The sequence below is a fragment of the Perognathus longimembris genome, chromosome 2, assembly GCF_023159225.1.
Source record: "Perognathus longimembris pacificus isolate PPM17 chromosome 2, ASM2315922v1, whole genome shotgun sequence".
NCBI classification, from domain to species: domain Eukaryota; kingdom Metazoa; phylum Chordata; class Mammalia; order Rodentia; family Heteromyidae; genus Perognathus; species Perognathus longimembris.
Genome location: NC_063162.1, coordinates 84,712,009 through 84,725,459, shown reverse-complemented (window position 1 = coordinate 84,725,459; position 13,451 = coordinate 84,712,009). Strand labels below are relative to the sequence as shown.

Below are 13,451 nucleotides of genomic sequence, written 5' to 3'. Positions count from 1 at the left end.
AGAGCTTTCCTGATTTTTAATGTGCTGTACTTTAGACAGTTGGGGTGTGTGGGAAGGAAAAAGGGGTTCTTTGGAAAGATGTTTGGCAGATCTGTGACTCAATCCATCAGGTGTTAAGTCCACATCCCGCCATGCAGGAAGGAGGTGTGGGGGCACAGAGTGTCTGCTTGTTTATTTGTATTTTCAGTGGAATCCACACTATTTCCCAGATTCCACTATGCTGGCTCTCTAACTCCCAGTTCAATCCTGGTACTTGCTTCCAGAGGAAACTTACTGGGAAGTGTGCACAGATGGAAGCTGGCACTCACTAGAGTTAAAAAAAAAAAACACCCACCACATTCTTCTGGTGGTATGGAGTGTGAGCAACAAGCACCCTTAAAAACAACTTTATCTTCTGGTCTTTCTGGCCATTTTTTTTCCTGGCCAGTGCACAGAACCCTGCTGAGATAAAGAAAAAGCAACAAGGATCTAGCGCCAAAGCCCTGACTGTGTTTCCAGCACTAGGTGAAATGTGCCTGTAAAGACCTCCGGGATTTCTAGCAGGAATTCTTAACAGTGGACATATTATTTTTATTGGGTTTGTTTAAACAAGAGCACAGTTCACAGTAGAGATGAAACTTAAGTTTATAACAAAACATAAACTGTTAAGTATGGGAGCATCACTTTGCATGAATATTAAAAAACACAGAAAAGCACTGTTAAAATGGTAGGCCTCGAGAAAATTTTATTGCAAGCTAAATTATTGACACCTTCTGTAACTGCACACTAATCCTAAGGATAAGGCTACACTGTGGCTGCCATCCGGGGAACTTGTGCTCACTTCGTTGAGAGCGTGTGCTAGACACAGGCTGAAACTGGCAGCTTTAGTTCTCTTTCTGGTAAAATCCTTAACATAACAAAGTGCTCCTTATCTGACGAGAAGAAAAATATTTTGGATACTGCAAGGTCTAGTGCTATAATATCCCATGAAACACTTTCAGTCACTCATTCTTAATTGGGTCATAAGCCAGAACTTGAGAATTAGCTTTTATCTTTTCTATGTTCCTCTTTCTCTCTATGTAACAGGTTTTGCAATGGCTTTATTTGTCCTCGCTAACTGCTTCCTTCATGTTCCTACGAGAACAATGAGAATGGATTCTGCTTACTGTCTGTCTTCAATGAAGAGGAAATTCCACAGATTTTACCACTCAAACTACCGCATACATTTAGTTCCTTTGTTCCTAAATTGATTATGTATGGCAGAGGAAATGTTAGATTCAAGAAGCCAGTGGAAACTGTGGGCTTCTGTTCTTCATTTCTGCCTGAGATACCATCTTTATTTATATATATTCTAATTTTTATTGTTACTATGAAGGCAATGTACAGGGGCTATGATTATATAAGACAGGTAAAGAGTACATTTATTTTTGTACAATGTCACCCCCCTTCCCTTGAACTCTGTCAGCTTTTCCCTCCCACCCTCACCCACAAGTTGTATACTTCATTTTCAACTATTTATATTTTTAAGTTGAACAAAATTTATCTGTGGTGAGATGCACAGCTCTTAAGTATATAATTTGGTAAGTCTGACAAATGTAAATATTTGGTTAATCAACATCCCAATCAGGACATAGACTATAATCATCACTCCTACCCAAGTTAACTACTGATTTGATTTCTATCACCCTATCACCACACACACATTTCCCTATACTTGAACTTCATATGTACTCTGTGTCTATTTTTCTCAGTAGTTTCTTCCTTCTTACTGTGTTTTTACTCCTTGTGGGTAAATAACTTGTGGAACTGCTGAGCCAGCATCAGAAGCTCTATGTCCTCAACTGGGAAGAGGGACAATGACACCTGCTGTCCCTTCTCCTCTAGAGCAGCTTTGAGGATGTCTTCTGCTCTTTCCAGTTAGGACAGGAGCTTTCAGAGATGCTGTGGTCAGAAATTCACATGGAGGTCAAGCACTGGTGGCTTATGTCTGTCATCCTAGCTACTCAGGAGGCTGAGATCTGAGGATCATGGTTGGAAGCCAGCCCAGGAGGGAAATTCTGTGAGGCTTTTATCTCCAAGTAACCACCAAAAAAGCTGGAAGTGGAGCTGCAGCACAAGTGGTAGAGCACTAGCCTGAGCAAAAGAAGCCCAGAGAAAGCTCCCAGACTTTAAGTTTAAGCCCCAGAATTGACAAAAAAACCAAACAGAAATAAAAGCATAAAAATAACTCACATGATCCTAGTACCTTCAGATGCAGTATCATGGTTCTCTTGCCTCAACATAAATCATATCAGTGAGATGTCTGTTGTGTCACATCTTAAAGAGAATCTTAAATAGAAAAGGACCCCAAACTGAGTGAGGCAAAGACCCTCTCCCCCTTTCTGGCTAGTCTATGAGGGTACATCCTTTAACAAGAGAGGGGACAGAGCCTGTGCACATGCCTATCTGCTAGAAAACTCAGTGTCCCACAATTAAGGGATACTGCTTCCTTTACTAAGGCAACATGGCAATATGTAAACATTTACAAACCTGCTGAAGCTTTACTTCTACCATCCCATTATAAAATGGGTTGTCTTAAATACACCTCTACTATTGACAATAATAAAGTCTGATTCCCTCCATTTAAAAGTTGTCTTTTCATCATTTGGCTGTATGAATTCTTTCAAGACTACAGTTATAAGATCTTTATGAGACACATAGTTTGCAAATCCTTTCTCCCTTATTCAGTTGTCCACATTTTCCATTTGTTGGTAACTGTCCTTGAAAGCACAAACTTACTTCGTTTTGGTAGAGTTGGATTTGTGTACATTTTCCTTGGGTCCCACAGATTATTTAGATACAGAATTTACATTCATTCTGACAAGAAAATAGTCTAGTCCTCCTTCACATGAAAATGGGCCCATGCCAGAGCAGGTCATTAGCAGGAGCCACCTGTACTGCACATTCCTGGAATCAATCCTTCCCTGAGGTTAGGGCAGACCAAAAGTAAACACAACTAGTGCTGGTAAAATACTGTCTGTCCAAAAGGGCAGGATTCAGTTACAAGCAAAAAAAGGTCCTCTTTGTTTTGAAAGTGCTATATAGTCCCAACCAGCCTGACAAGAACAGCCATGCCTGCCACTGCCAGCCAGAGGTTCCTGAACCTGAGAGCTTATTTATCAGTGCCTGGTATCTTAGAGCACAGCAGGCCCTGTCTAAGATAATGTCCTTAACTACAGAGAATATTAACATACATAGTAGTTCCCGACCTGGACCTCAATCCCTTATCCTCTCTGTGATGTAGGCATTGCTGCCACATTACAGAGGAGAAACTGGAGCATGAAGGGGTTTTAGGCTGTCTATCTCCCATGGAGCAGAATCAAGATGTAAATATGGATTCCTCCAATGTCAAGAACTCTCACCCCACAACCTCCATGCTCCCAGTACCAGAGGTCACCCAGAAAACTCGAGATTCACAAACTGCTTTTTGGCAATGTAGCACAAATTCTACAATTACTCCCCTCCCTCCCCCAAAGCCACAGATATTGGAGAAGCAGAATTAGCTATAAGACTACACCATGAGTCTCAGGCAAAACAACAACAACAACAACAACAACAACAACAACAACAAAACCCTTGCTTTTGTTTTAATTTTGTTTTTGCCCAGTCTTGGGGCTTGAACTCAGGGTCTGGGCGCTGTCCCTGGCCTTCTTTTGTTCAAAGCTAGCTCTCTTATCAATTGAACCACAACTCTACTTCTAGCCTTTTCTGGGATTAATTGGAGATAAAGGGTCTCATGGACTTTTCCTGTAGGCTGGCTTCAAATCACAATCCTCAGGTCTCAGCCTTTGAACAGCTAGGATTAAAGGTGTGAGTCACTAGTGCCCAGCTAAAGTTATTTTCTTTCATTTATTTGTTTTTACTAGTGAATCATACAGCAGATGAAAGGACAAAGATTAGAATGAAGTAGTGTAAGAACATGGAGTAGAATGAAGTAATGTAAGAACATGGAGGAAATGGACTCCTTGGCCAGGAAAGGTTTTCAGCAGCCCTGAATGTAATGCAAAAGAGACTAAAGCATGCTTTCTCTTTCGCTAGCTACAAGGAAGAACATTTGAGAAAAGTCTATTTCTGTAGCAGGCTGTTTCTTAGGCACCCTCTAGACGGCAGACTTGTTGTCTCAGGAACATGAAGGTAGATGACAAAGCTCAGTCAGATAGAAAGATTTCACTTTTCTCATTTTCCACAGTTCAATAGGACAGGCCTCCTCTGCCTTCCTGTTGCATCTGAGGCGGGTGTGGGAAGCTATAATAGTTCAGGCTTGTGTGTTTCCACCCGTCAGTGGCTGTCTGCCCGTATTCAGCTTTATTTGATCTTGCCTTTTAAAAGTAAAGGCATGGGGAAGGAAGGTTCACTGGAGGTGCGGTCAGATCCACCTTGTTAAAGGGTACACAATGCTCTCTAAGTCTGTGTCACATGGTTAGTCCACATCTCACACATTACTTTTGAAAAACGACTTGTAGGATCACACTAACTCCTGAAAAAATTTAAAGGTCTTTATAATTTGACCTTACTATAAAAGCCACAAATAAATGTGAAAGGGCCCACTGTTAGGAAGTAAAAGAAAACAGTATAGAAACTAAAATAAGGAAACAAAAAATGGTTTAATTTCCTTGAGTGTTTTCTTCTGGTTAAATATTTGAATTTTTCCCCATCAGTGTGCTAGAGTGTATAACATAATGATTTTCCAGGGTGAATGTGAGATGCTATTCTAATAAGCAACACTGCCAGCACTCTCCATGATGGACGATTCCACTGAGACACATGTGAACATAGTTCAATCCCACTGGGCTCACCTCTGGAGTCCAACTAACCTTTCTCCAGGCACTGTAAATATATTTACCCAAGCTAGAATCACCAGTACATCAAGTAGAAAGTAGATGAGAGACAGTTTGTGTGTGTGGAACTGGGGGTTAAATTCAGGATCTCACACTTGCTAGGCAGGTGCGCTACCACACCTTCAGCCCTGTTCTTCATAGATTACTTTAGAGATAGCATCTTGTTCTACTTTAGGTTTCCTATCCTTGCTGAGATGACAGGGGTGCACCATAATACCCAGCTTCTTTCCACTGAGATGGAGCCTCATGAACTTTTCTGTCTTGGCTAGCCTAAAGTCTCCCCATTTATCTAATATGCTCCTTCCATGTTGTTTAGAACAACAGGTACATGCCATTGCCCCTAGCTACAGGTTGAGAATGACATCTCATGAAATTTTCTGCCTGGGCTGGCCTTGAATCATGATCCTCCCATAGATTAGCCTCTCAGGTAGGCAGGATTACAGGTGTGAACCACCACATTTCTTTTATTTTTTTTTTAATTTAATTATTATTATTATTTTTTTTTTGTCAGTCGTAGGGCTTGAACTCTGGGCCTCGGTGTTGTCCTGAGCTCTCTCACTCAAGGCCAGTGTAGAGCTCTACCACTTGAGCCACAGTGCCACTTCCAGTTTTCTGGTGGTTAATTGGAGATAAGAGTCTCCCGGACTTTCCTGCCTGAGCTGGCTTTGAACCATGATCCTCAGATCTCAGCCTCCTGAATGTCTAGGATTACAGGCATGAGCTACCTGCGCCTGGCCTAAAACAATGGTTTCTTATCTGACTGTATATCCGAATCACTGCTGGAGAGAGTTCTGAAAAGTTCCCAGTACCTAATTCTCATATTAGAATTGACTAAGTTTCTGGGGAGAAGCCCAGGTAAGGAGAGCTTAAAATTTTTTTCCATGTGATTTCAATGTTCAGCTTGATTTAAAGTCACTAGTTCAATTGGAAAAATGAAGCATGGAAAAAAGAAATTAAGCTATAGGCATTGATAACTATGACAACTTGCTCTCTTGTGATGGATGACCTTGACCCTCTCCCCAGAAAGGTCAATTAAATGAATGTGAAGTAAAGAAATCCATTCAATTCTTTTATGGCCAGCAACTGTATATCTTCACATTATATATACTAAGCCCAATTGTTGTGATTTTTGTTTTGTTTTGTTTTTTTGCCAATCCTGGGGCTTGGAGTCAGGGCCTGAGCACTGTCCCTGGCTTTTTTTTGCACACGGCTAGAACTCTACCACTTGAGCCACAGTGCCACTTCTGGCCATTTCCATATACATGGTACTGAGGAATCGAACTCAGGGTTTCATGTATACGAGGCAAGTACTCTTGCCACTAGGCCATATTCCCAGCCCTGCTGTGATTTTTATGAGGCAGGCACTCTTGCCACTAGGCCATATTCCCAGCCCCCTGCTGTGATTTTTAAAACATAATAGTTATTTGAGAAATTATGAAGAAAGAGAAAGGAGAGCATAGCCTTCATTACTTGTCTTATTAAGGTAACCATGGTTAACTTTTGGGTTGCACACAAAATTGGGATCCAATTGCACATACTGTGTTGCAACCTGATGTTTTCATGAACAATACAATGTAGAAACCTTCCCATGGTGCTGTGTGCTGACCCATGGCACTGCTGTGGGTGGCTGGCAGGCACTCCACTGTTTGCAATGGTCATTGTTTACTTACAGGCTTAAGTTACTTTAGGTTTATTCATGGACTCAGTTCAGACCATGAACCATTGAACTATACACTAAGATTAAGCTGACAAACATTGAAATGATAAAGGCAATGGTACAGTGGTAGAAAGAAGTGGAGAAGTTCCTGATATATAATATGCTTACCAATTTCATTGCTGTAAATGCTCCTGCCACAGCCAATTTCAAGATATCAACTTAAAAAGAATATTGAAGTACAGGCTTGCAAACAATTAGATTGAACTGCTGGCTTCCTGGAATCTGTTTACTCTTAGAGAAAACTTTAGCCTCATAAGTTCTTCAGTTAGGACGGCTATGGGAATGGTGGAGTGGGAGGTGGGGCTCGTGTGAATGAAGGTGAACAACAAGACAGTTTCAGTACTTTCACATCTGCTTGTATTTTGAGTTTAGAGGTGCCATGTTAATCGGTCAGTGGGGCAGCTGGTTTGTGGAAGGTTTAATACAGATTTTTTGACATTAATGTAGTAACAGTGAACTCAGAGTTAGCATACTTTGAAAACACTGACATTTCACCAAGGCTCTATGTCTTTTTGTATGCATGGGAATAATGATGTTATTTCCATGGGGCTGGTATAAGAATTATATACAACAATACAGTACTTAAAGGAGGGGGGTGTCCATAGTTCATGCCTATAACAAGCTATATGGCAGGTGGACATTACAGAAATCATGGTTCCAGGCCAGAATGGGAAGAACAGTTTGTTAAATTCCATCTTGACAGAAAAGGCAGTAAGTATGTCTGTCATTTCAGTTACAGTGGGAAGTAGAAGCAGAAGTATCATGGTCCAGGCCAGCCTCAGCATCAATATAAACCCTCTTTCCAAAACAGCCAGAGCAAAATGCTGGGTGCAAGGCTGAGATCTGGGGATTGAGGTTCAAAGCCAGTCTAAGCAGGAAAGTCTGTGTGATCTTTTCTCCAATTAACCACCAAAAAGCTGGAAGTGAAGCTATGGATCAAGTGGTAGAGTACTAGCCTTGAGAAGAAAAGCACAGAAACAGTGTCTAGGCCCTGAGTCCAAACCCCAAGACACACACACACACACACACACACACACACACACACACACGAACAAAAAGGGTTGAAGATGTGATACAAGCTCAAAGCCTTGAGTTCAAGCCCTAGTATTGCCAAAAGAAGTAAAACTATAAACAAATAAATAATACTGTAGGTATTGTTCCCCCCTAAAAGAGGATAGGAATTGTTCTAACATTTTATTTTCAGATCCATCAGTCATGTTTTCCTTTAAATTTTACATTTATGAAACTGTGGGCCACATCAGCCTGATTTTGTACATAAAATCTGACAAAAACTTTTCCTTACAATAGAGCACCCTATGCCTATCTGTTTATGTGTGGCTACACCTGTGTTCATTCCACTTTGGCAAAGCCAAACAGAGATTCATAGGCTGTAGAGCTCAAAGAATGAACTATCTGGTCCTCTACAGAATGGTTTGCTAACCATTCCCAGCTTTTAAAAATAAATACATTATTTCTTTTCTCCTTACTATATCAAAAGAAAACAAACAAGAGTGGTAAAAAAAAAAAAAAAAGAAATGCAGATCCCTAGAAATTGAAAACCAAAAGTATTGATTCCAAGAATAAAATAAATGAGTTGGGAAGGATCACAATTTGAAGCCTGCCCAGGCAGTGCATGCATCCATAAGACTCCCATCAAAAACCAGCAAAAAGCAGGGCTGGAGACATGTTTCAAGTGGTAGGATATCAGCTGTGAGCAAGCAAGCAAATTAAGTGTGAGACATGAGTTAAAATTCTAGTACACACCCCACCCAAACACACAAAAGAGCTACTTGAAACTAGGTTGAGGCTTAGCTCCAAGTGAGTCTACTTACAAATATACAAGTTTTTCTTGGGGTAGAGAGTTCTGGTCCTGGGGCTTGATCTCAGTGTCTGGGCACTGTCCCTGAGCTTCTGTGCTCAGGGCTAGTCCTGTACCATTTGAGCCATAGATCTATTTCCTGCTTTTTGGTGGTTAATTGGAGGTAAGAGTCTCACAGACGTTCTTGTCCAGTCTGGCTTTCAACTGTGATCCTCAGATCTCAACCTCCTATGTAGCTACAATTACAGGTGTGAGGTACCAGTACCTGGAGCATGAGTAACCTAAAGAATATTTTATAAGTGAATTTTTGTACAAGGTGACTATTACTTCTGACCTGGGAATGCACCTGAATATGGAACCTTGAAGACCAAATATAGGGACCACAAATGTGAATGTTATTTATAACCTGGCAAAGAGTGACTGGGACTGCATTGGTCCAGTCATGTAAGTTGATCTCTCTAACTACAGGTAAAATAACATTCCAAATACCAAAAAATGCACACAATCAGAACTGTGCAGGGTAGGGGCTTAAGAAACCATTTCCCTTGCTAATTTTGGATGTTTACATGGAATGTTCTTCAAGCAGCAAATAATTTACCAATGATCTTGACAGATTGAAAATGATACATCTTTGCCACAACATAAATTAATTCCTTCAGTGGGAAATTGCTAAAATGGACAAGGTGTCATAAAGATTTCTTTATGTCTGAAGCAAAGGAAATGATTCCATTTCTTCCAAATAGTCTTACATGAGAAATAATAAACTCTCACTTTAAACTGTCCTGATTTTCATGGAGTTCTGAGGCACTCATTACTAATTGGGTTTTATTGATTTGCTGTTGGACATGAATAAGTCACATTACCTCACACATGAAACACACCACATTGGAGACTGTTTGTTCCCACGATTCATATTCCATATAAATAAATATTAGAGAAATAGCCAGAAAGGAGGATTACAACATTATAGTATACTCTCAAAGTTCTGCCCTCTTTTATGACTTAGATTTCTGTAATAAATGTTACACATAAAGATGTTAGAAAGCCAGTCTTCAGGAAATAAAATATAAAGATGGCCAAAGGACCAATACAGATGAACAAATTCATCCTCTAGAAGAATGACCTTGATCTGTTGCTAAGGGATGAGTTAAAAACCATGCATGCTATGATATTCAATGCTTACATGAAACTCTGCATAGAGGACACTGAGGTACAAGTTGACTTTCTGTGATTGGAACAAATATGTGAGATAATTACTTTGTAAAGAGAAAAGGCTTATTTTGATGTATGGTTTCATAAATAGGTGGGCCAGTTGCTTTCAGGCCTCTGGTGGTAGAGCGGGAAATCATGGAGAACATGGTATAGCAAAACTGCTCACCTCATGACCAGGACACCAAAGAGAAAGAGGAAGAGACTGAGGTTTCAACATCCTCTATCAGGGCACTAGAAGCTGGGACCTAAAAGCTCCTTTCTCTCCCACTACTTCCCCAAAGCCCCAGGCTGGAGAAAACGTTTTACACATGTGCCTTGGCCATTAGTGATTTGCTCAAGGTGGCGTCACCTGTAAAGGAAGCAGTTCAGGTGGAAATTCTGGACTCATTAGGAAAATGTTCACCCTAATTATTACCTTTGAAATTAAAATTACGCTTTTTCTTGTTGCTGTTTATTTTGGATGATACTGGGGTTTGAACAAGAGTCTTGCACCTGCTAGCCAGGCAGGTGCTCTACCACTTGTGCCATAACCATGACCGTTAACAGTAATAATCTGAAACACATTTTGAGAAATGCTACAGTGGTCAGCTCTGATGGGAGCTAGCTAAAAAAGACATACATGGATTGTAAGAAAAAGACAGCTTTACTCACAGGTGATGAGATGATGGCTACTCAGATGCTGCTGTGAAGGTAAGTAGCTTCTCTTCATTCTTGGAATTGACCAAAATCTCTAATAAGGGCCATGATTTCCTAGGCCCTGTACATCCACAGCCTCCTCTAGCACCCTGACCATTTCTTCTGCCCTAGGGCCTGCAGCTTTTCCACCCCTATCCCCCAGCACCTTGCCATGTGCTCTTGGCTGGAGCATGCTTCTTCCCCTCTTTCCCAACCCCACTGCTTCTCCTTCCCCTCTCACTGTCTCCTCTCCATCTTCCAAAGGAGCTGTTCTACTCAGGGCAGTTTCTTCCTGGAGTGCTCCTGTCACTGAGTTCCTCTACACAGTCATGACAACAATGCCAAGCGTGTGTATTTATTAAGTGTATATTTACTAGGTGGAAGGAAAATCTATTCACTGCTTCTCAGATAGGGCCAAGAAGATGCTTCGCAGTTTTACACACTTGCTGTGAAGCACAGAGTGTACTCACCTCAGCACCCAGGGGTCACTCTGCTTTTCTCCCACACTGGGATGATCTCAGAGAACCAGTATGGGTTGTAGCCAGAATTCAGGGAAGCCCTGCTAGGCAGCCCAGTGATTACCGATTCAAGTCCCACCCAGCAGTTCACTTTCTATAGTAACTGAGTTGATACTTATTTTTCAGTTCTGATTCCCATTTCTTCCAGCAAGTACAGGACAGGGAGAAGCCAGGCTTCCTGTCCATCCCCATAGTTCTGTGTCTGGCGTCCAGGAGACATTACAAATGTGGTTTACTTCTTGATCATTTTACTATGAAAATGGTTCCAAAAATAAGGAAAATTAGGGAGAATACACTCCATGTGGCATCCCTTGGCTTCCACAATGACCATCACATGGCAGTCTTGTTTAATAAGCTCTTTCACCTGCTGGGGCAAGCCCAGGACACGAGCCACTTCATCCATACATAATGGTAAGGCCTCCAGGTAGCCACACAGTCATTGTCACAAACACACTGATAATCTTTAGTTCTTCAATAATGAATATGTGAACTGATCAACACACTACAGAGATCAGCGGAGGGTCCAGGCTGGCCTGTGTCCCCAGCACCTTTCTCTCTCCCACTTACCTGTTGGAGTGCTGCTGCGGAATGAAGAGGAGGGGGTGATGGGCGGGGTCACGGGGGGAGTAAGGCTTCCACTGCTATGTCGTGGTGGAGTGGACACATTTCCTCGAGACACGGAGCTGGAGAGGGTCAGCGAGAGCTTTGGCTGAATCTTCTTCTTTAGGGACTCCTGCTCTCGGCGGGCAGCATCTGTCATGAATCTGAAACGACAATGGCAGGTCTGCAGCTCCGACTGTTTCCACAGAGAGGAGGCCCCTCTGTGAAGCTCTGGGAACACCTGACACAAATCTAAACTTCATGACAGCTGCCCTAAGCAACTGCTGGCATTTTTTTTTTTTTTTTAGTCGGTCGTGGAGCTTGAACTCAGGGCCTGGGCACTGTCCCTGAGTTTTTTCATTAAGGCTAGTGCTCTACCACTCTGAGCCTCAGCACCACTTCTGGTTTTCTGGTAGTTAATTGGACATAAGAGCCTCACAGACTTTCCTGCCTGGGCTGGCTTTGAATCACAATCCTCAGATCTCAGCCTCCTGAGTAGCTAGGATTACAGGCGTGAGCCACCAGTGCCCAACTTGGCTTGTTTTTAAGATTCTTCAAAGTTGGGCCCATTTCTTCCTTAGACAAATCTTCCTGTCAAAAAACCTCTACACATGGAGTAACAACAGATCTCTTCCCCATTTCAAAGCCTTTTGTTTCCAAGATCGCCTCTCCCTTGGAAGGTCCTCTTTCTCTTCTCACCCATCTCAAAGCCTTTGTCACTCATGGGGGGGGGTGGTTATCCCCTTTTTCTGCAGGCTGCAGAGGACAAAGGGTGAACCAATGCAACAGGGATACACACAAGAAACTTGGAAATGAACTCTGCAACTTGGAGGAGGGGAGTGGGGGGGGGAAGTGGGAGGAAAGGAGGGAGGGGATAACATTGTTCGACAAGAAATGTACTCAGTACCTTATGTAACTATAACCCCTCTGTACATCACCTCTACAATAAAATAAAATTAAATAAAAATACATGTATACACACATACCTACACATATACAGACACAAACCCATTAATCCAAGGTTATCCTTCCAATACTTCCAGTACTCTAGGAATGGAATTCGTTCTTCACTTACTACATAATCAAACACTTCATAAATTCATGTAATATGAGATGAAAAAGAATCTGAAATGCTAGCTCTTTCTTAACAAGCATAAATCCTTGATGAGTTTGCCATCTTCCTTTTTGGACACTAGAGGGAGAACACAGTGAACATTGTATATGAAAGTGTTCAGGTAATTAAAGAAACACCTGTCTTCCTCAGCCGAGAGGCAGAGCATTACCACACACTTAAATGTTCAATGCGTCTCTCCCCTATTGGAGTTCTGATTACTTCAATAGAATTCATCATTAACTGATACCAATCATGGTATTTTACCCAGGGGAATTTACATTCTGCCTACAAAATTCCTTAACATACTTTGTCACTACACTATGAAGCTTTGGAAGTCAGGAGATAACACGTGTCTGGTGAAAGTTTAGAGCTGATTAAACACCTAATGAAACAACAGCAATAGTATTACAGTGTCTTAAAATCCTACTTTCATACTTGGGACTTGAATGGCACACTTCTTGAATGACTCCTGCAACACCAACCAGATCCATGAACTGAGTTTTATATGTGGACTGAATTGTAATAAAGCTATGGGCATTGCCTTCAGCTCCGAGCTTTTGTGCTACAGATGGTGAGAGAAGAAAGGAACAGTTGATGCAAGAAGGATTGTTTGCATCTGGGAGCCAGGTACTCCTTATTCGGAGGCAAAATTGGTTCTGCAGCTCTTAAACTTCTTTTCTTCCCCTTCTCATAAACCCCTACTCAAAATATAGACTCAGGAACCAAAAGCAAGTAACTTGTGCTTTCTTTTATTACTTCAAGTGTACTAACTAGCATGGTACTGAACTTCTCAAGTTGGGGTATGTGCCAGGAAGTGGGCAAACCACAAACAAACCCACAGCTTCTGCCAGGAAAACCAACAGTTCTAGATGGCATATAATTCAGACAGTAAAAGAAACACAGATATACTATGGAATGGAGAAACTTTACATCTTGCCTT

The 13,451-nt window shown here is 41.6% G+C and overlaps 1 protein-coding gene across 2 annotated transcripts in view; it reads right to left on the bottom strand.

Moving 5' to 3' along the window:
• Positions 1-13,451, bottom strand: part of Jazf1 (JAZF zinc finger 1) — a 335,812-nt gene that overhangs the window by 39,210 nt on the left and 283,151 nt on the right. For both annotated transcript variants that reach the window (XM_048339621.1, XM_048339622.1), the window contains exon 3: positions 11,365-11,561. In XM_048339621.1, coding sequence (XP_048195578.1) covers positions 11,365-11,561 — 197 coding nt within the window. The remainder of the gene's footprint in view (positions 1-11,364; positions 11,562-13,451) is intronic.